At 38.3% G+C, this 23,282-nt stretch overlaps 1 protein-coding gene and 1 pseudogene across 2 annotated transcripts; both read right to left on the bottom strand.

Moving 5' to 3' along the window:
• Nucleotides 1-2,611: 2,611 nt before the first annotated feature.
• Nucleotides 2,612-8,719, bottom strand: LOC125747866 (proteinase-activated receptor 1-like). 2 transcript variants are annotated; one of them, XM_049023421.1, is made up of 2 exons: nucleotides 8,479-8,719; nucleotides 2,612-4,386 (listed from the first exon to the last, which is right to left on the bottom strand). In XM_049023421.1, exons 1-2 carry the CDS (start codon nucleotides 8,558-8,560, stop codon nucleotides 3,281-3,283), a joined length of 1,188 nt encoding a protein of 395 aa, XP_048879378.1. In that variant the 5' UTR covers nucleotides 8,561-8,719; the 3' UTR covers nucleotides 2,612-3,280. The 2 variants fall into 2 exon arrangements, with proteins under 2 accessions (XP_048879378.1, XP_048879379.1); XM_049023422.1 differs by lacking the exon at nucleotides 8,479-8,719 and adding an exon at nucleotides 6,000-6,599.
• A 9,947-nt stretch (nucleotides 8,720-18,666) lies between these two features.
• Nucleotides 18,667-21,901, bottom strand: LOC125747794 (isocitrate dehydrogenase [NAD] subunit gamma, mitochondrial-like; annotated as a pseudogene).
• Nucleotides 21,902-23,282: the final 1,381 nt, after the last annotated feature.

Below are 23,282 nucleotides of genomic sequence, written 5' to 3'. Positions count from 1 at the left end.
TGATAACATAAATAATCTCATGTCCCATTTGATACTCAGTTTTCATTAGAAATAGTTTTTAAAGAGTGCCATTCAGCACTTGGTTATTCCAGTCTGATAATGTTGAGATGAAAGATTTTCTCCCCCTAGTGGTTAATGGTGCTTTTCCATGGGGCTATTGTAGCAAAATTATTTGCAAATGTGTGTGAAGAGTTGTGTGACAGTATCTCAATCCATGGGTGTATAATCAGATTTGTAAATGTATAAAAGAATTTGTAAATGCGTACTAAGATTTGAAAATGTGTACAGGAATCTGTAAATGTGTATTTATAATCCGTGGGCATCATCAGATTCATATGCATAATGAGATTTTCAAGTATACTGAGATTTGTACATGTGTAGATAAATCTGTAAATACACGCATAGATCTGTGAATGCATAGATAAATCTGTAAATGCATGCATTGATCTGAGAATGCATAGACAAATCTGTAAATGCATGCATAGATTTGTGAATGCATGAACAAATCTGTAAATACGTACATGGGTATTGATGGCTAAAAAGTCACTAGATATTATATAATTCAGATATATATTCAGCATTTCATATCATGAGGTATACTGTCTGACGGTTTATATCCTGATGGTGTTCCACATTTAAGCCCTCAAAACCTTGACAGTGGGACAGCCCTAAGCCCTTAAAACCTTGACAATGGGACAGCCCTAAGCCCTCAAAACCTTGACAGTGGGACAGCCCTAAGCCCTCAAAACCTCCACACACAGACAATCTGCTGTGGCTGAAGTGTAGCAAAAATAACATGTGAAAAGACAGCCAAAAGTGGTAACTGATGACTTGTCTGTATTTACAAGCTCTTGGAGCAAAAGACTTTTTAGCCTTAATACCTAGGTACGCATTTACAGATTTGACCACACACATACAAATCTCAGTACACATGCTAATTACACACACAGATTCTGAATTCACATTTACAGATTCCTGTACACATTTCCAAATTTCAGTATGCATTTGCAAATTCTTTTACATTTACAAATATGATTACACATCTGATTGAGATACAGTCACACAACTCTTCATACACATTTGCAAATAATTTTGTTACAATAATAGCCCCATATTTTTCATCCTTTGTTCACTCCGTCGGCTGTATATTTGTTTCTCAGGGGTCCAGCATTAGTAGGTCCAACCTCTAGTGAGGTTTGAATGTCTGGGAGTCTCCTTCATGAGTGATGGAAAATGAGAAAGCAAAGCCGATGGCAGGATGGGGCTGCCAGGTACCCACCTGTAGTGAGTTTGTAGATCAAGCTGTCAGTTCACCATGAGCTTAATGTAGTAACAAAAAAGATATGATCATCGATACCAGTGACTGTCCTTCGGTTTCTTTGCAGGATTGTCAGGTTGATTCTGCATAATAAAACGCGGACTGTATCAACTCCGATAGCGTCTCGGAGTATAACTGCTGTTCTTCTGGATCAGGAGGTGGTCTGCAGATTTTATGATACCTCCTACAATTAGCTTCCACCGGAGCTGTTCTTGTTAAGTCCTTCTGTGTGTCCCAGAGGAAGCCCCAGCGCACTCTGAAAGAATTACACCTCTCAGCTGAACGCGAGTGCCTGGGTGTAATGCAATCTGCTGCTTGGGAACAGGAAGTCTGTGTTGTCTTGCTATTGACAACAACAACAATGGTGTCCCTAAATTGCTTTTGCTGGGTCAATGTGTGCAACTGCAACGCGCTGGTGTCCCACCCATGGTGTCATCTTGCCTTGTGCTTCCTGGAATAGGCTCCAGGCTCACTATGACCCTGTGACAACATTTACTGAAACTGAATATAATTTGTATGCAGGGAAAAGGAGGGAAGAGGAGGAAATAATACGCCTGATAAGTACAGCTCAGTGCTTAGTCACAAGCAAACCGAAACATGTGTCTACACTTGTAGTCATAACAGGAAGAATTGCTACATTTTTATTTAAATGATTCAGACCATTTTAATTGAAATGATTCAGACTTTTTAAAATTCAAATGATAATTTTTTTATTTCTACAATAAGTGAAGTCAGCTTACTTCACTGACACCTGCTTCAATACCCTGAGATTAAACTTGGCCAAAAATGTTTAGAAAATGTGAAATGTACACTCGTTGATTTACCATAATAATTGCATGTTCAGCAGGCAACTCCCAACCTTGCCCTTGTTCTCATCTCAAATAGGCGTATTGTAATATGGCATTAATAAAAATGAATGTCCAGGGTGGTACCCTTCTAGCAGTTACTTGCTTAAGCAATAAGTTACATAGCTTAACATATTATATCACTTGCTGACATTGTGTCTTAATTGCAGTTACTGGTAAAATGGGTTTTTCCATTACATTTGAATATATACTCTTCTCATTACAAGGTCATTCCTCGTTCCACTACTCTACGTATCTCCAATACATTCTGAAAACATGTAAATCAGACCATTTGGATCCAAATTTCATTTAGTGTTAAACTAGTCTGTGTGCTTTTTAGAAAAACCGGTCCTTTCACTCTCTGCCACTCGGATCATTGTAACCTTAATTGGTTACGTGGTTATATAAGATCTATTGATCAATAAAAAAGGCAATACATTGAAAGACATTGCGGTTAAATAAAATTTATTAGATATACATATATTTATCATATACACACAGTATAAGAGCAAAATGTTCAATAGTGATCACACAGTTATATGAAAAGCCATCCATCCATTTTCTATGGAGGGTCATGGGGTGTCCAGAGCCTGTCCCGGGAGCTCCAGGCACATGGCAGGGAATAACCCAGGAAAAAGCTATATAAAAATCACACTTAAAACTTCCCGTTGGACTCCCCACAACGTCACAAGGAGAACATGCAAACTCGACACACATGGAGCCATGGTGGAGACTGGAACTGTGAACCCAGAGGTGTGAGGCAACAGTGCTAACCTCTGCACCACCGTGCCGCCCATTTTTTAAATTAAGATAATGCATTTTGTTTTTTTTTTAAGATGTCGCCCAGCCCTAGTACAGAATCATTCATATTAAATATCCATACATTAATTTTACACTGAGAGTTACAAAATAATTATGGGTAACAAAAGCAGAACAACAACTATATTTATACTGACATCCAGCCTTGTGCCCTGTGTTGTGGTAGGGGTTGGCCAGCTGGCTGTTCTTTAAACAATACAGTCAAAAAGGAATAGAAAAATAAGAGAAACATAACTTCCATCTTCAGATTCAATGTTAACCAAGTCAGCATCATCCTCTCTAGATCCCTGTAGGAGAATCAGATCATCAGCTTTTTGTATGGGTCGCTTATGTTTACCTGGAAGGTGTCCATCTTGCTTGAGCTGGTGTACTCAGAGGCCTGTTTCCTGTCTTCCGCAGCCTTACAACACAGGATTCTAGCGACCTGCTTCTGGCATTGGGACGACCCAAAGTAGTAGATGAGCGGGTCCAGGCAGCAGTTGATGCTACCAATGCATACAGACAAAAGGTAGGCCATGTAGGATCTCTCAGAAGAACCACGAGTGAGCTGCAGGTAGTGGGTGAACAGGATGACATTGGTGGGGGCGAAACAGGCCACAAAGATGATAAACACAATGACAGCCATCACAATGGCCCGGGTCCTCTTGGAGTGCTTCACAGTGCTGGTGGAGCAGAGGACCTGGATGATGCGCACATAGCAGAAGGTGGTGACAATTAGGGGTACAAAGAAGAAGATGGAGGTGAAGATAGTGAAGAAGTAAACATAGAAGTCCTTTATCTGATTGATGTCCAGCACATCATGGCAGGTGGTTATATTCAGGGTCAAGTGGAGGTCCTGCTTGGACATGAGAAGAGGGGTCACTCCTACGGATGCCAGGAACCACATGAAGCCACAAACCGCCACAGCTTTCAGGGGACTGCGCCATATCCGTGATTCAATAGGATAGATGACTGCCAGGTAACGGTCCACACTGATGCACATTATGAGGAGGATGGAGCAGTACATATTCAAGAAGAATGCAGATGTGACAATGCGGCACATTGCAGAGCCAAACACCCAGTCATTGCCGTTGAAGTGATAGGATATCTTGAAAGACAGGAGCGACACGAACAACAGGTCCGCCAAAGCCAGATTGAGCATGTAAATTCCGGCCGGCTTCGAGGGCCGGATCTTTCCGATGAAGAAGAGGATGGCTGCGGTGTTAAGTGGAATGCTGATGATGAACACAAGTGTGTAGATGGAAGGGACAAAGACAGTGAGCAGAGGACCAGTGAGATACTCCTTGACCTCTTTGGTGACGTTGAATTTTAGTTTGGGGACATGTCCTTTGCCTTCTGAGGAATCCTCATAGTCAATGGGTTCAGATGTCACTAAGAATCCTTGGAAAGACCTCACCCTTGGAACTGCAATAACAAAATTGTATAAATTAATTAAAACAAATCTCTCTAATATTTAATTACACCCATTCCACACAAGCTTGTGTGACCTAGGTTAAGTTGACATCCCGTGTATTTCCGATTTTAACCAAACCATCTTACTAGTTTGTGTAGTAGGAATTTTTATGCTTTAGTTTTTAAGATATTAAAATTGGTACCACTTTACTTGAGGGTAAAGGTTCACCGACATTCGGATCGGTATTGACACCAATCCATACCTATTAGAAGTATTGGGTATCTCCCCTATGTGACCGATCCGCATCTGATGCTTACTTATTTAGTTTTCGGCAGTTTGCAAAAAGATAGCTCCTATTTCTTGTTAAATCAATTTGTACAATCGATCACAAGACAGCTCTTTCCTGTTGATTTGTGTGGTATTCAAGTTTAACGCTAAGAGCATCAGATAAACGTAGGAACATCAGATAGCATAAGCTTGTGACGCAGGAGGGGCTGCTACCACAACAAAGTGTAAGTGATGATGTTGCCAGTGGGAGAAAAATTGTGGGGCATTTTAAGCATTCACCCTTTGCGTATCCACGCTTGGAAGATATTCGTATTGAACTGCAAATGCCTCAAAAATACTTAAAACAAGACGTACAAACAAGGTAGAACAGTATGTTAGATATGTTACCAGTATCTTAGTTAAAGATTTTGTGGCATACATTATTTCATATGTATTTACTAGTTTAGAAATGCCTGTGATTGGAAGGTCACCGGTTTGAGCCCAGCCTCTGCACATGTGAGGGTCCTTGAGCAAAGGCTCCCTGGGCGCTGCGATGGGAGGCTGCCCTTTGCAGCCAGCTTGCCCTCAGGTACAGAGAGCAAGTTGGGGGAGGCGTAAAAAGAATTTTCCCACTGGGATCAATAAAGTATCTATTATTGTTATATATAAAGTATAAATATATATTTATTATATTAAAATATTAAAGTAAATACAACTTACAAGGTCCGCTAGCTTGCAAGCTGGCCAGCTAGGTAGCTGGACACCGTCTATTTCTTAATGAACTAGTCATATCATACTTTCAAAAAGTGCTATTAAGGTCCCTTCTGGTGTCATCGCCGACATCGCGGACCTGTTAGTCTCCAAGTCCAGTACTATCCCATCCCAACTACTTAGCTGGCCAGCTTGCAAGCTAGCGGACCTTGTAGGTACCCGCAGGCATCTTACGTTAGCAAGATAAGTTTGGTGATAATTAATGCAGCTAGCGAATTACTTACATAAAATCTATTACTTGGGGGCGCAATAAGTTATCGGATTGACTAGTAAACGACAAGAAACATAAATAACACAATCAACAAAAATCTGCTGCCAAGTCAATCAGTACTTGTACAGTCGAACCTCGTTACTACGTACCCCGGATACAACGTTTTCACCTTTTCAACGTACAGGTTTCTAATTCCCGTTTTTAGCCTATGTATTATTCCAATAGCAGCCATTGTTTACAGCGTACACCCTTACAGCGTAAACTTCGATACAACATCCAAATTTCCAGAGAAAATACGAAAACTAACCATCGTTACAACGTACAGCGCTCTCCCGGCCCACCACAACTTGTGTCGCTACATCTACCTGTATCTACCTGATCTTCGCCCGACAATGCACATTTGTCTATTGCGTTGTAACTTCCCGCGTTAAATGATTTGCCTTGACCGACCGTTACTGGACTGCGTAGTAATGGCTTGTTAAGTGTTGCGTGCGTATTCTTTGTTTATTAAACCTTGTGAAATACCGGTCATGCCGGTAATTGTGAATTCAGAATAATAATGGAAGTAAAGGATTTTATGATTTAATTTGACCAACATTTCATTAATATTTTCAGGCCAAATGCCAATTTGGATGCGAATGTTTATTTTAAAAATCCATTTTGACCAGCCGTTGTGTATTTTCGTTGCCGTTTATCGCCGGCCGGCACTAAGTAATCGTGAGTAATTTAAGGAAAATTTCAAGTATCCAAATGAGCTTTGCCAAATTATTTGACAAGTAATAATGTGTTCGTTTGCTTTCTAGTCAATTTAAAGGTCTGTTCCATTAAAGTTTTATCATTTACATGGATATTTCGTGAGTTCTTTCATCCATCTTGCACTAAGTGGTTACAACGTTCTATGCTTATAACGTACATGTTTTTGATATCCCGTCTTGTACTTAGTAACGAGGTTCGATTGTATTTCCCGCTGGCTCCATTTTGGACAGCAGTCAGACGAACTCTATCGGCAGTCTATTAGTCATCCTGCTGGTCCTGGATGTAGAGGGTTGAATTTCGGACCGTATTTTAAACCACTGAAATTCTGGCAGCGTATTTGAAACAGCGAAAATAACGGGGCTGAATATTGTAAACCGTAAATAAGACGACTGAATATTACTGCTTGAATAATAAAGATGCGAATAAAACACATGGAATATTTTCAACTGAATTTCTTCTTTTCAAATTTATTTTGAGGCGAAATTAAATTAACTGAATTCATGTGGTTGAATTATAAACATGCACTTTAAAATACGTATGTTTTGGAACTGAATTTTGGAAGCCGAATATTTTTGTACTGAATATTTAAGCAATGAAATTACAATTGAAATGTTTTCTGTTAAAATGTTTAAATGTATACACATATTAAATTACAATCCCCAAAAATTCAAAGCATCAATAATGCAATGCTTTTTTATTTGATAAGTGTAATTCAACGTGTTTTTTTTTCATCAACGACTTTTGTCATTAATTTACTTCCATAGATTTGCCTGTTAGAAAATCATAGCAGATATACTACAGTAGCAATACTTGGTTCTCTCGTATATTTTGAATACATTTTGTGTACCTAACAATAGGTTGCTCTTCTAACCCTGGTTTATGGGTTTCGCGGAAAACACTGAATAACGACGATACCAAATGAACATATCAGTCAGTGTATATTGTTGTAGTAGAATATGTATATTCTCTTGAAACAGAAAATATTAGTCTAGTGATTTTTGGTGGTGTCATTTCTGAGATAAAGGTAAGCTAAAGCTGACTATCCAGCGAATATCCAATATTAAACTGGACTTTTAAACTGCCATTTTCATTTGTTGATACAGCTTATTAAGAATACGAGCGCTTGGTTTGATGTAACGGTTTTACCTGCTAATTCAAATTTGGCAGAATCTTTGTCATGTGTTAAATGAAACTGAATTGGGGTATGAATCAACATCATAAATTTATAACGATTCATTCTGCAGAGTGCAGACTTTGTAACTTCAACAATTCCTACATCTCTGAGAAGACGACTGCTCTTAATTGATAAGGGTGTAGCACGCAAGCTGGGAATTTCATGGAACAAGCATGAACCTATGGACCAAAGTTCATGTGCCAGAGAAAAAAAAACGGTATTTTCCAACTAAACGCGTATTATTTCGAGTGGATTTACTCTAGGTTAAACAGGAGCATCAGTATTTCTGTAGCCGAAACGTATTTTATATGTGAGAACACGATAACGTAATGCGTCAAAAATATGTTACAGCACACATCAGACTGTTTTACAAAGAAAGATTCCGTACGGTTTCATTTCGGATAAACAACGCACTTTTATGTAGGCCTATATTTTAAAAAACGAAGTAAAAATGTTCTATAGCCTACGTATGACCGGAATAAACGTATGTTAACAGTGCGAGAGAGAAATGTAAGGCCAGGGTACAAACCGCAAGAGAGACAGAAAAGTCAAAATAAAAACAGTATTTTGAATTTACATATGCATATTTATTTCACAAATATTTATTTACCCCGCGACTCTAACCACGTAGATAAATTTGTTCTTTTACACTGGATAGGGGGAACGTTTTTTTTTTTGTTTTTGACAAAGGTTTTGCTCAGGTGTGAAAAAATAGGGTACCCCTTTAATTAATGTATTAGACTAAAAACACAATGTCATGGATCAAAGACATGAATCATAGAGCGAACGCGGGAGTAAATTCCTGGTGGTATTTATGTAAGCTAAAAGTTGAAAGACTTTAAGCCTTATATAATAATACCCTCAGCGAACCTTACAATGCATTGTTTTTGAAGAAGTTATTTCAAAAAAAGGGAAAATACTTACAAACAGTTGGCGAGGATGGAGTTGGCAATGAAGAGGCGGAGTGGAGAGCTATACATGCCGAAAATACAAGCAATTTTAACATGACGGTACTTTCTTCACTTTTCAATAAAAAAGAAAACGACAAATATATGACAATATATAAGACAAAGCAGAGGAAAACGTCTCTCGGCGACACTCCCTAAGCCCGGCTTCTTCTCTGCGATCTTTCCTTACGCCTAACGGGTCTTATTAAGACCACCTATTTGTCAGATGATGTCATTGTAGCAACCGGTCCAGTGTGTTTATGTCACGAATGTTTTTATTTACCTAAGAGCATCCAGATTAATAAACTAACATAATATGACTACAGGGCTGTTATGCTTTAAAAGATCATCAAATAAGAAAAAATATTTTTACATTCACATTATAAAGTATCTGGCCAAAGAAGTGACTTTCGACAACAGATTGTTTTTATGCTTGTTTTTGTTCTGTATATATATAAAATAAAGAAATCCACCCATGCATCTTTCAGCTGCTGATCTGGGTGAGGGGTTAGGTTTGGGCTAGCAGGGCAGGCAGCCTGAAGCCAATCCCAGGCAGTACACACCACAAGACAGGATTGCACTTAGGCAAAGGTGTAGGGACAAGACAGGCAAGGCAGGAGACTGCCTAGGGCCCCTGAGCTGGACCGATTACATAATACATTGCGACGACCAATCTGCTGTTTTTGTGTATTCTGTTTTTCACATTAAAGTGAAAATAAAGGAATTGTGTTTATTACATTCTCTTTGTTGATATAAATTTACACTTAATAGAGCTGGAGGGTCCCATGGAGTTTTTTGCCCATGGCCCTCAGTGTCCATAGAATCGCCTCTGCACTCAGGCATATTGCTTTAAAATAATTTTGTAAAATCTTTAGCTGTATGAACAAATTGTTGTTTGGTAGGAACAAAATCAGCCCCGAGCCGCCTGCCCCCCTGAATACGGATGGTTTTACTGGAATATTGGTAGGGACGTTTTCCTACTGTCCTTATCCAAATCTACGCTGCTGTGTACAGCAGAGCTTTAGAGCCACCAAAATGAAAACAAACAAACTAAAAAAACAATTTTGACATTAAAATAAAAAATGTTGAAATCATAATGTCGAAACTTTATAAAGCCAAAATTAAAAAATCATAAAGTCAAAATAAACTTTTGACATAAAGTCAGAATAAAATTTCCAGAAAAAATCAAAATAAACTTTCAAAATTAAAGTTGAAATAAACTTTCCAGGAAAAACTCGAAAGTTAAACAGTAGAAATCTGTGAGTGACTGTGAGATATCAGTAGGAGGTGAATTGTCTTACAGTACATGACGACACCATACAGATGCCTCACATTCAGCTGCTTTCTGGATTTGTTCCATACAAAATGCAAATTCATGTAGAATTCAACTTATACCTCAAAACTTACTATTTTAATCATGACAGTTTTTGGTTTTGTAATCAAAGTTTTAGTCTTTTTTCTTGAAACTTATTCTGACTTTATAATCTCAAAAGTGTATTTTGACTTTATAATCTTAACATTTTGGTTTTGTAATCTCAAAAATTTGACTTCAATGACAAAATTAATTATTTGCTTCTTCTCTATGATGGCCCTAAATCTTTTCTGTAGTAATAATATAACCTTTTCAGAGGAATTTAAAGGGCAGCAGATGACCAGGTGGTCAAGCAGCAGTATTTGCATGTTGTTTGCTCAAATTTCTAGTGCGGCCCAGGATTAGAACATTTGAACATTGAAGGGCCCTTATACGTTTCTCTATCAAAATATCTAGTCATACAAATTGTCAAAAGCATCAGCTAAGCAGAAAAATGACCAATAAAAGTAAAATTTTGGATCTTGAGACACAAACATGCCTGACAAGATAAACCAGTCTAGTAGCTACTAAACAAAGTAATATTGATTAAGAAAAGAATATTAATATATGTGAGATTTAAGGTACAGTGGAAAGTTTATATTTAGTTCAACACTTGGTCACATAAGTAATTTATAAATCTGAATTCACAAAATCCTGAAAATCACCAGTCATGCTTCCTCGTCATCTGTTATAGTATCAGGAAATACTCACTTAGTTCTTATGTACTCCAGTGAAGAACATTCATTGCATTTCCAAAATGCAAAAGTCCACAGAAATGTCCTCAAAAACATGTTTTGGAAATTTGCTTTTTTTGTTTTTTTTTGCTTTTTTTTGTTGTCTTGTGATTTGTCTAAAGTAATTAGACAAAATAAAGTGATTTGTCTTTGCATATGTAAATTTCCTCTCAAAACGAGATAATAACAGGCACTCACACGTACACACACACACACCCAGACACACACACACACACATATATATACTATATACAGTACTGTGCAAAAGTCTTTAGGCAGTCCAAAGAAATGTTTAAAGCTGTTTATCTGGGTAGCAAGTGTACTTTGGCTTAGAACAAAAACCACAATTTAACATTAGAACATGTGCAAATTAAGAGTAACACAATAAAAACTAGTAATAATTTCTTCTGTTTTCTAAAAAGTTACTGGTATCTAGTTGGATGGCTAGATGAACACCGCTTCAGTTCCGAAACTTCTCCTCAGGGGCACCTCAGCCATTCCATAATTTTGTTAAATTTCACCAACAGCTCAATTAAATAATAAAATATATTGGTTTAAAAAGTCAGTGACAGATTGACTAACTATGAGGTGTGCTAGTGGCCAAGTCAAAAAATACACGGCTGCACTAGACGGTCGCTGCAAATACTAGAATGATTTAGCAGCGGTTCTGAAATGGCTAAGCTGACACACTTTGACAGGCATAATATCATAGTTTTACACCAACACGAGGATAATTTAAGCATCATTTTCAAAGACTTTTGCACAGTACTGTATATGTGTGTGTGTGTGTGAGTGTGTGTATATATATATATATATATATATATATATATATATATATATATATATATATATTTTATTTTTTTTTATTTTATTATTTTTTTAAATTAATCCCAGCTACAGCAATACAGAACTTAGATGACTTTCTGCTTGTTATTTTTTGGTTTTCAAAAAAGGCAAAAGTACGTTTCTGGTTAGGATCTGATAAATTTAAATTATGTTTAAACTAACATGCTTGGGCCTGCTCTGACATTTCCCATGGAAAGATACCATCTCTAAATGTTTTTTTCTGAATGTTCCCATGAAAGAATTTCGGTAAATGTTGTTCTTACAGGAAATGTCATAGGATTGCAGAATGTATACGTACAAATTAAGATGTCTGGGTGTTGTACTATTAAAAGTCTGTCAGCTTTACACCACATTTCCGATTGGCCGTTTGGTATTTATTGGAAATTTTGGACATTTTTTTCCTCTGGTCACATCTGTTGCCATGAAAAAACAAGCACGATTGTGGTCACTAAACCTTTAACTATGCAGATATGCCAGACTAGATAAGGACAGGCTGCTAGCTCTCTTCCTGTTATGAAACAGGAAGCACCGGATGACAATGTAGCTCTGCAGTTCTGAGATAGATGGCTCGTAGAGAAGTAGAGAAAAGTTTGTCTAATATCACAAGTAATTCATTTTAACCTCCCCTTTACTGTGTTCGTCCAGTTGACCGATTAGTCTTGCCTTTATATTTTAATAGGTTTATGTTCTAAACATACTTTGGGTCATTGGGTCTATCACGGATAAAGCACTGAGGCCAATTTTTTTCTAATTCTTTTAAGTTCTGATTGATACATTTTGTCAAATACATACTGTTCAGTACTGTGCAAAAGCTATTTACAGTATCCGGGTAATAAGTAGTGTTTAGAAAAAACACATCATTTGACATTAGCATATATGCAGATGAAAAGCAACAATGTTCTCCAAAATGTTACTGATATTTTTTTTGATGGATAGAAGAACACTGCTTCAGTTTCAAACCTCTTCTCAAGCTTATTAAGGCTTATGAAGTATTTGCTGCTTTTTCCCATAAAGTCAATATGAGGTGTGCGTGAGGGTGGCAGGGCAACATTACGGCTTACTGAGAAGCTCTGTAGCCTCACAACTTTGTGACTGGGGATTGGAATGTGTGTTTATTTGTAGTTTCCCTGTTCATGTTTGTGTTGGCTCCAGTAAATCTACGACACTGTATAGGATAAGCATTTATGGATGGTGGATGAAGAATGGGGAAATGCGTTCACTGGCAGTATACATCAAGGTCTGTTCCTCAGACTGGCCAAGTCTATGCAGTCTGCTAATACCAACAAACTTATTTTCTCTTGAAAGTGTAGCCAAGATTGTTCAAAATCTCTTGTGATTGAAAATACTTATATGTTCAATTGACCTTTAATGGGATCATTGACAGTTAATCTCTTCCCTTTCTTCAGGGATGTTGTTCATATGACTTGTCTCGCTTTATTTTTTATTAATAATAAGAGGCAGTTGAGTTTGGCGGCCCATCCTGGGTTGTTCCCTGACTTGCGCCTCCGGGATAGCGGTTTCAGAAAATGGATGGATGGATGGATGGATGGATGGATGGATGGATGGAGTCAGTGAAAGAAAGTCTGTGGTGAGTAATTGCAGTTTTTGGCATTAAGTAAAGTTGGTTTTGGTCGTTGAATTGCCTGTACATTTGAACTCCTTTAACTGTGCCTTTGGTATTGAAACAGTTTCCTTTGATGTTGCATGGACTTTAACCTGTCACTATCGCTCCTTGCTAGGTTGTTAATTGATATTGTTAATTTGTGGCTGAATCATGACTAGGTCAGCAGAATGACAGGCACACTTGAAACAGAACAGAATTTTACAACATTGAACAACACTGAAGAATGTCATGTCTTGCCTGCCACGTCCACTTGACCATCCTGTCTCCTTCTGTAGCATGACCATGACCACACCAGTTACTTGTTTGTCTTATTTATCATTCCTAACCCTCCTGTTAATCCACTTGGTTAATATTTTGCATATTATTACATATTAAATGCAGTTGCGAATCTGGACCGTTAGTTTTACACGTAGTTGGCGCTACACTGAGAGAGGAGGTTCTGCTCGCCTTCAGCTTCACTTAATCAGTTTCAATTTGATCAGAAATGGACGACAAAGTCGTCTGTTCCAATACGAGAGAAAAGTTACATACGCGTACAGTACTGTGCAAAAGTCTTAGGCAGGCAAAGAAAATTATATTTAGATTATCCTGGTGTTGGTGTAAAACTATGATATTATACCGTACCTGTCAAAGTGTGTCAGCTTATAACCATTAAAGAACCTCTGCTAAAATCATCCTAGTATTTGCAGCGACCGTCCAGTGCAGCCATGTATTGTTTTACTTGTCCACTAGCACATCTCATACAGCTAGTCAATCTGTCACTGATTTTTTAAAAGCAATATATTTAATTAATTAATTGAGCTGTTGGTAAAATTTAAGAAAATCGTGGAACGGCTGAGGTGCCCCTGAGGAGAAGTTTGGGAACTGAAGCGGTGTTCATCTAGCCATCCAACTAGATATCAGTAACTTTGTAGAAAACAGAAGAAATTATTGCTAGTTTTTTATTGTGTTACTCTTAATTTGCACATGTTCTAATGTTAAATTGTGTTTTTGTTCTAAACCAAAGTACACTTGCTACCCAGATAAACAGCTTTAAACATTTCTTTGGACTGCCTAAGACTTTTGCGCAGTACTGTATGTTTAATATAGGCCAACCTACAAATAAGCAAATTTCATGCAATGTACATTAAACACCTTCACGGAATCATTCTAGAGAATTGTAATATGGGCGACTTCCACGAGATGAGGCGATTTCCTTCAAAATGACTAAGAAGTCGCATCATACAGGCGGCTCTCCAGTTACGTTAATTCGATTTATGTAAATTCGCCTGAGATGTGTAGCTTACGGAAGTTAATTTACACTTTTCATTTATTTAATGTCTTTTAGCATGTATTTTTTTTATTTAAGTGTTTCTTGCTATAAAGTGTTTTGAATTGGATGGCAAAGTAAATTCGACTTACATAAAATTTGATTTATGTAAGGGTTTGTGAACGGATTATTTACGTCAGTGAAAGATAAAAGTCTTTGGAAGATAACTTAGGATTCCCTATGGATGCACCATGAAAGAGAGCATTTTCAAATTAAGTTGAGCGTGTCAAAGTGTATTTCCAGGGTCCAGCACAAAAGTATTGTCCTCCTGCTGTTCTACGTAGTCACTGATATGCAAACAGGGGAAAATTGTAACCCAAGCATAGGAAAGACCATCAGCGAATCCCTGTATATTAACTGTAACTGTGTTATCGGCTATTGGAGTGAACGTGGTAAGTTACCTCAAACAAGCCACTTTTCAATATAAGCCAAACTGAGCAGGCATCTTCACAAATGTGCTGTTGATAGCATATTAAGTAAGCAGTGACATGATGTCACATTGGTTGACACCTTTGCCTTATACTGCTAGGACTGGGGGGTTCAAATAGTTCCTCTGAACTGTGTGTGTGTGGTCTGTAGTGATGGCCAAATTAAGCTTCGTGAACCATTTGCTGTATTTTTTGATCCCACTAGATGGTGCTCTTTGTTCATAAATACTCCAAGTAACCTAAACAGAATAAGTGGGTGGAAGATGCAATCAATTCATGTATCACTTCCTTTTAACTCAATATCATTCTTGCCACAGGTATGGGGATAGTGTGTACTGGCCTCTGTTCTATCTTGACATGAAATTGTTGTGTCCAATGTCATCATTTGCATAGCAGACTACATAATCTGACCTTGCCGATGCTCATATTTCATTGTTAAAAAAATGTAAATGGGATCCTAATAAGTTTTATGATCATTTCTTCAACTTATTTGTCAAGTAAATAAAAAACATCCTTCAGCATGACTGTGCATGTATCTCCTTCAAGTCTATGACATCAGCTCAAAGAAGTGCGACCTTGTTTACTCCTTAATTCACCTAGAGTCGAATGAGCTGGCAATGCATTATTGGAAATTCTGTATTACCTTTCCTATGCAGTCATTGTGATGCATTAGTTATGCAGTGCGGGCATTTTGGATGTTTTATAATCTTAAGCACATTATACTAAGAGTACAACAGCACTAACCCACTTCCCTGGTCTGCACGTTTTAGTCTGCCTACATACTCTGTCACACACTGCAGGTCAGTTTAGGTGCTTAATAGCCACGTTTCATCACAGACATTTGCTCATTTGGTTAGCTTTCATAAAAGAACTGAGTTGGGGCCCTGCACTTGGGTCTAGCAGCAGTTTTCCTTCTTGCACTCTGGAATGCCAGCCATTTCCGTATAAGTCCAGGATCCTCAGCATTTTGCAATATCTGGTACCTTTGTTCCATTCTGCTGTGTCCAGAACCTACACAGTAATTACATGCATAATAATATGAATCATGACGACTTTGCTCACAAAATTCTTTTTATCAGAGAGATGTAATCATCTATGGGCTGATAGCTGCCAGTGCATGGATTACTGCTTGCTCTTTAGTTTTGAATATGACAGTATAAAAATTTGTATAGTAAAAGAGTTGAGTTTTAAGCACTCAAAACCAATAGCAGTTTACTGGTTGAAAAGTACAATGTAAAAGGTAGCAATGGCCAAACAAAGCTTCATGAGCCATTTGCTGTATTTTCTGACACCACTAGATTTGCTGTTAAAAAAAAAAAAGCTTAAAACATGCCTCAAAGCGAACTTAGAGTGCCGTCTAAGGTACTAACAGGGCAGCCAGCAAGGCTACAGTGTAGGCAGGCACAGAAGTAAAAGTTCAAGCATTGGGGGAGTTTGCAAAGGCCATAGAGAGACAGTAAGGAACAGGAGAATGACAGGTGGATATGTCTGGAGGTTGCAGGTTCGAAGGCGCTGAACAGGTGGTGGTGAAGTGGAAGAATCCATTTTTCTGTCCTCACCTAAGGTCATGAGCTGTGGGTAATGATTAAAAGGACAAGATTGTGAGTACAAGCAGCTGAAATGAGGCTTTTCCACATGTTTGCTGGGTTCTCCCTCCATAATAAAATGTGGAATTCAGAGATCTAGAGAGATTCTGATACAGATCGGCCTCTCATTCGGTTCGAGAGGAGCCAGCTGAAGTGGTTCGACGTCTTACAAGGATGCCAAGGCAGCTGTTCCGAGCATGTCGAGCAGGCAGAGGTTCTTGAGGATTATATCTCAAAGCTGGCTTGAGAACATCTGGGGATCTTCAGAATGAACTAGAAACTGGCCAAAAGAAGCTTCTGCCCAACTGACCACGACCCTCACCAGACAAAGCGGCCTGAGGATGATGGACATGATTAATGTGTCATATTCTTTAACCAAACGATGGCAGGCTTCCTAACAGTGAGCACTAACAGTACAAAACAGTTACACAAGTTCTACTTTACCATGAACCCTATAATGAGATTGCTGTTTTGAAAAAATTAGATGCCCATTTTAAGGCTATACACTTCAGCTTATTTGCTTGATCTGCTGCATTTAACCTTTCAAATGTCTGGTACTGAAACAGATTTCGTAATCCGAAATGATTTGAGAGCCCTTGCTGTAAATATCAAAGTTACTTATGAATATCAGTCGGTCTGCATCCAAACCTTCCATTACATTATGAGCTTTCAGTGGCAAAGAGTCTCTCCTTGATAAAATGGTTCATCTGTAACACACCTCTAGGGTTACATGCTAATGGGTTCACTTCCAGGTTGGTTCTGGAAGTGTCTGCTTACTATAAACAGACTTGCATGTCTATGTGTGTACATGAGAGAGAGAGAGAGAGAGAGAGAGAGACCTGCTTTCTGGCATAACATCCAGAATCATTGTAGCATCAAATTATTCACAGGAAATTAATAAATGAAACTAATAAATGAGAAATTGACATAAAAAGTAGCTCCACCACTCTTCCAGTTCACAGACATGTAATAATACAGCAATGCTTCAGTCTGTCTTATTCATTACAGCCTCTCCCCAGGTTAGGATGAAGTTACGTTCCGAAAACTGATCATAAGGCAGAAGCATTGTAAGGTGAAATTGAATTTTAATACAGTACACCTAACATACATCATAGCCTAGCCTACCTTAAACATGCGTAGAACACTTACATTAGCCTACAGTGGGGCAAAATTATTAAAACCAAGCCTATTTTATAATAAAATACTGAATATCTATAATTTACTGAACAATGTACTAAGAGTGAAAAACATGTACCCACTGTAACAACAAACAGTGTTTTCATTCTTAAATATGCCTCACTGATGTTGTCACACCGGTGCAACACTATGAACTTTCAAGAGCAACATAATTCCATATTCATCTGTAATTTAAACAATAGCTTAATGCTCTTCATATTCATCATACAAACTGGACAGCAGTAATATTGTGGTTACTGTTGTCTATACATTTACCAGTGTTCAGTACATCATCTGTGTGTTAAGCAATGTTTGGTAGATAAGTCGGTATCTGACTGTTCACTGGTAAATCTCATAGATTTTAACAGCCTGCTTGTGAACTCAGTACAACTTCCTGGTCCATGGGCCGCCACCCTGAATTGCTTTAATGATGGACTGCATGACATCTCAGGCAGTGCTCAGACCTCCAATGTCTGCCGTATGCTGCTAGGGGAGAGCCGGACGTGGGACACGTGCGGCTTCCCTCTGCACGGCAGAAATGGTGTGCTTTCAGTAACACGGGAATGAGGTTCTTCATGTACTGTATAAGCAGCATGAAAGACTGAAGGATGTTCGGTTTTTTGCAACATCTTGAACGGATCGTTGCAAAAAATTTAGATCAATAATTAATTGTACTGATTTCCATTTCCCCGATTAACTCCTTAGAAAATCTATGTTAGGAAACGTTGAAATCACCGTCCTATATTTTTATATCTTCTGCAAAAAAAATAATTATTTGTAAAACATTATGTAAAAGAAGAATAAAGCTAAGGTTAGAATGGTTAGTGGTTTATAGCACAAGGGTTAGAACAATTCATAGTTCATATGAGAGACCTCTTTACTAACACTTCTGGTCAGATCAGGTGTGCTGCTTTTGTTTCACAGTCAAGTCTGTGGACCTAGATGCTAATACAGTTATGATGTGCATGCATATATGTGTTGTGCCCTGTACATATGTCTCACTCATGGTGCTGAGCACTGCACCTCATATCATACTGGCATATGCAAGCAATCTGAGAAACAAAAGAAAGAAGTTTTTCCCATGAAGGATCAATAAAGTGTCATTATTATGTCAGTTTCTTAGCTGCATGGTAGTGTTGTCAACAATCTTGCTTTGGAAAGCTATGTCAGGATAACCTGATGCCTCCTCTTTACAGCATTGCAAAAACAAGCCATCTCCCAGCTTCCTGCAAAAGAACAAATGTGCCACTTATCCACATAATGAACTTGGACACCACCACAGCAAACTACAAGAGAAATTAACCTACATGATGTTAGCCTTATGCACAGCAGTGACCCTTTGATGACCCTTTTCTCTGGCCAGCTGGAATGCGTACTCAGCAGTTCTCAGGGAGTTGGACTGAGTGATAATTTTCAGGCATTCCACCACTCCTGACATTCTCTGATAGAGACTGACAGTGAAACACAAAGAGCAGCGAAAAGAGCCAGAAACTAGTGATAGATAAATGAAGCTTCATGAATCATTTGCTGTATTTTTGATGCCACTAGATGGTGCTCTTGATTTGCTTTGTGGCATGCTTTGAGCCCTTTTCTGAACAGAGAGCACCATCTAGTGGGGGTCAGAAAATACAGCAAGTGGTTCCTGAAGCTTCATTTGGCCAACGCTACCAGAAACACAAAGTATACCCATAAACCTCTCATGCTCCAGACTGCTGTATTCACTCTCAGTGTTCTCTCTGATGATAAAGATGCTGATATCTCAAATGGCAAATTCTCACCCCAGGTAGGGACTAACTGTGTATTACGTTAGCATAAAGGTCAACGTTTATTCTAAGAGAGGGACACAGGTGTCAGTTCCCAAAATATTTGGGAAATTTCTTACAATGATACCAAAAAGACAATATTTAGGTGACAGTGGAGATTTCATTTTTGTTGACATTTGCAGGATTGTGGTTGCAACATATTTGCATGTCAGCACAGAAGTTTCATTGTTACCATAACAAGTTGTTCCTGGATTTGTGAGACGGGGGCATATTATGGTTGGTTTCAATGTTGCCTACAGAAAAAAATTTACAAATTAAACAATGTTGATTTCCCTGCATTGCTAATGTGCCTTTGGATGTCAGTCCACTTAATTTCTTCATTAGTCCGTCAAACTGATTCTTTTGAAGATTATTTGTTAGTCACACTTATATGAAAAAAGTAGCTGACCACTGAGCGCGACGCCATTGCGTTGGATGGCAATAATGGCATTGTTAATGTAATCTTCAGTTGTTGCTGAAGAATTTACATGAACCAGTTCAATGTCCACTAGGACACAGGCAAACCTGTTAATAGGCATCACGAACATTTGCTAACACACCTGTTCTCCACAGCCCAATACCGGCCATACAAATCTCTCTTACACATACTGCATCTCTGGACTATTGAAGGTGATTAGCAGCATTGCAAAGAACATAACATCCTAACCCTTACCCTAACCCTCTGTGCTCAAAACTAGACTTGAGATTTTACAGACAGACTTTTAACAGACCTGAAGAGACTACAGACATGGTTAAGCAGTTCTGGCCCAATGACATCACCAGGTATCAATGTCATTGTGTATCTGCCGCCATACTTAGCAGGGGGAAGCTGAAATTAACAAAGATCAGGAAATAGACAATTTCAATATGAAGTAATAACTTTCTAGTCCGTGTATTTTAGACAATGTTATTTTGGATTTTGAAACTTTGCTCTGCTTGTGCAATTGATTGTAGGCACATCACTACATATCGTGAAATAATAAGTCTTCTGGGTTATTATAAAAAGCACACGAAGAGATCTACCCATGTTTATTATATACAGGATATATTAATGTGTTTGGTACTGAGAGAAGCTGATGCTCTCACCCTTCTTGACTCTTTTTGTATTTTGACTCTTCATACAAGTTTACCTTTCCATGTTATCTTACTTGATTTTCTCAGAGATCTTGTCATATTTTATGTAGTGTATATATATAGATGGATAAATACACTCCCTTGACAGAAATGTATTTCTCCACGATAACGATAATGTAAACAGAAAATTAACGCATGTACTGTAGATATCATAGATGTTGTATCACATACTCACAATGGTCTGTTCATGAAAGATAATAGAGGCAGTGGAGGAAAGGAAGACAGAACATGAATTGTTAATAAGATAGTTAGGGTTACATTAGGAAACATTAATCAGGCTACAGGAAAGTAACATAATCAGTTAACACTACAATTAGTATAATGCAAGAGTAAGAGAGTTAGTTTAGTTGAGGGTTAGCTGAAGGATGCCTCCTGCTGGGCGAATTGCTCAATTTCACCAATAACATTGACTACACAGCATTTACGTAACACACTTGGCACGCAACGATTAATTGACAAACTTCCTGCACGTAAATAGTTATTTCAAGTAACTTTCCTGACCTAATTACAGGATTAAAACAATTAAGAATTAACACAATTAGTATCCTTCATTCGGGATATGGTTATAGACTGGGCAAATTACAAAACTCGAGCAAGGAGCTCATAATTCTGCTCTTTGCTCGAATTAAAGAGCAATGTTAAAAACGACCTTCCGAACACAACGGATAGACTTGCCAGCAGCCCTGATCGGGATAAGCGGTTATCAGAGAGATGGATAGGTGAATGGACGGATAGACTTACTGCGTGGGAAGACTGTGGTCTCTGACCGTACACAGCTGGCTCGGATATCAACAGAAATAGGTCGTTAAAAAGCCCGAAACCAGCATAGGAAATACTCTGAAACGTAAACCAAAGAAACCGACATACTGCAACAATTAAGTGTCAGGCAACATAAAGATCATCCGATTATAGAATATAACTTAATGATTGCCACCATTACGAGGCAACTGCTGAATATCTTAAAATTTAAAATCTACGCACGACCAGACAATAAAAACTAAACATGGGAGAATCTTACTTTAATCCTTCGTGCAATCGACCAGCGCATGTTGGTTTCAAGAGTCTGGAAAGTAAGAGAAACTAGATGGTGGCTGACATCTTGTGTGTGCGTGTGTGTATGCATATCATAAATCGGTTAATCTATAGCTTAACATCTGGATTACTTACTTGAAATGCAGGCCTATAGTTGAGTTAGCCACATGAAAGAACTGCATAAAAAATAAACCGTTCTAATAGCCAAAGTTTGAAACAACATTTGTTTATAATTATGATATAAATAATATTATTAGAATGGACTTTTAGCCAAAGACAATTGGATATACACTACTGGCTTATGTGACAGGCCTACATTACACAGATACTGGTTAAGGTAACGGATGGTCCAATGAAACGCACCATGGACAGCGACATGACGAGTTAACACCAGGGGGCAGTGTGGTGCAGAGTGACGATGCAGGTGCTGCGCAAACTCGACCAGTGTTTGTTTGCCATTATGTGCTCTGCTTATTGAACTGCTTCCCTTTCTTCTAATTGAATCCTTTTTAATTGAGTTTATTTTAATCTTAAACTTTTATTCCATGAAAAGGCTCAAATTCAAGACAAAAGCATTAATCATTACCATTAATTCCTACCTAATTGCAGCCAAAGTGGCAAGACCATCAGTGCTGAAGATTATCATCACTAAGATATGCTGTCAAGTGCATTTTGATTCCTGGTGACCGTATATCTATGGCATTTCTCCAGTCTGCCCTGTCTCCCCAATGGCATTTTCACTGTTGCTGGTAGTCATCCTCTTAATCTTTACCTCCAGCTTTTCAAAGCACTGCATTTGCCATTCACATACTATACCCAAATAACATTCAATCTGGTTATTTGAAATTTTGGTGGAAGTTCTTATTGTTTTTTTTTTTTTTTTTATTTTGCTACAAACAGCACCCCCCCCCATATGATAATCATACTAAGGCCAGTGGCGTGGATGTTAGGGCAAAGGACTCCAATTCACATTTCGCTTAGGGCCTCGAATAAACTCGGACAGGCCCTGCATCTGAGAGATACAGGAGATGTGATGTAGCACACTTGTTTAAGTTTGTTCTTTAAAATGATAAATGTTTTGCACAATGCTTTTTCATGTTTACTTTTAAACGAATTGTTGAATCTCAGACTGCCCATCTGGAGGCTAGGCAAATGGACTGGAGTCTGGACAAAGATTGTGCTCCAATTGGAGCACAACAGCGAGAAAAGTCGATGAATTCTCAGTCAGAGCTGGGGGGGGGGGGGGGGGGGGGCAGCCAGACTGACAGATGGCTGCCTTGTATCCCCCAGACATCAGGGAAGGGATGAGTAAGTGTGAGGAGGAGGAGGAGGAAGATGAGAAAGACCAAAAGATACTTACATCTGCAGGCATTTGTCCTTTCTGTCCAGAAGGTACTTAAATTCTGCCTGTTATTGATGAAAATAAAAGAAGAACTGCATCCTGAGAACAGCACCCTTAGAGAAGTGAAAAAGAGGGAAAAGGAAGAACATGTGATTTTGTTTCGTAACCAGTGACTTATTATCATGCTTTGTTGCATCTTTCCCTTCTTCCCTTTCGATGGATGTAATCTGCATTTATTTTATTAAGATATTTATGCTTTATATTTATTAATTTATTGTTTATATATTTATTAATATGACAAGGTCAATATATGCGAGACAAAAACAACTATTGCAATACTATACAATACATGCAATATATTTTGTGTTGGATTATCCATATTTCGCTAGTGTTCTGTCTCTGCCTGATGCATTGTGG

The sequence above is a fragment of the Brienomyrus brachyistius genome, chromosome 8 (genome assembly GCF_023856365.1).
Source record: "Brienomyrus brachyistius isolate T26 chromosome 8, BBRACH_0.4, whole genome shotgun sequence".
In the NCBI taxonomy this organism is placed as follows: Eukaryota; Metazoa; Chordata; class Actinopteri; order Osteoglossiformes; family Mormyridae; genus Brienomyrus; species Brienomyrus brachyistius.
Note: the sequence above shows the minus strand (reverse complement) of the source record. Positions and strands in the feature narration are given on the sequence as shown.

Excerpts from the sequence above, each read along its gene's own strand:
- LOC125747866 (XM_049023421.1), bottom strand. The coding sequence starts at position 8,560 with ATGTTAAAATTGCTTGTATTTTCGGCATGTATAGCTCTCCACTCCGCC. Across the intron at positions 4,387-8,478 it reads TCCATCCTCGCCAACTGTTT|TTCCAAGGGTGAGGTCTTTC; the intron begins GTAAGTATTTTC and ends TTGTTATTGCAG.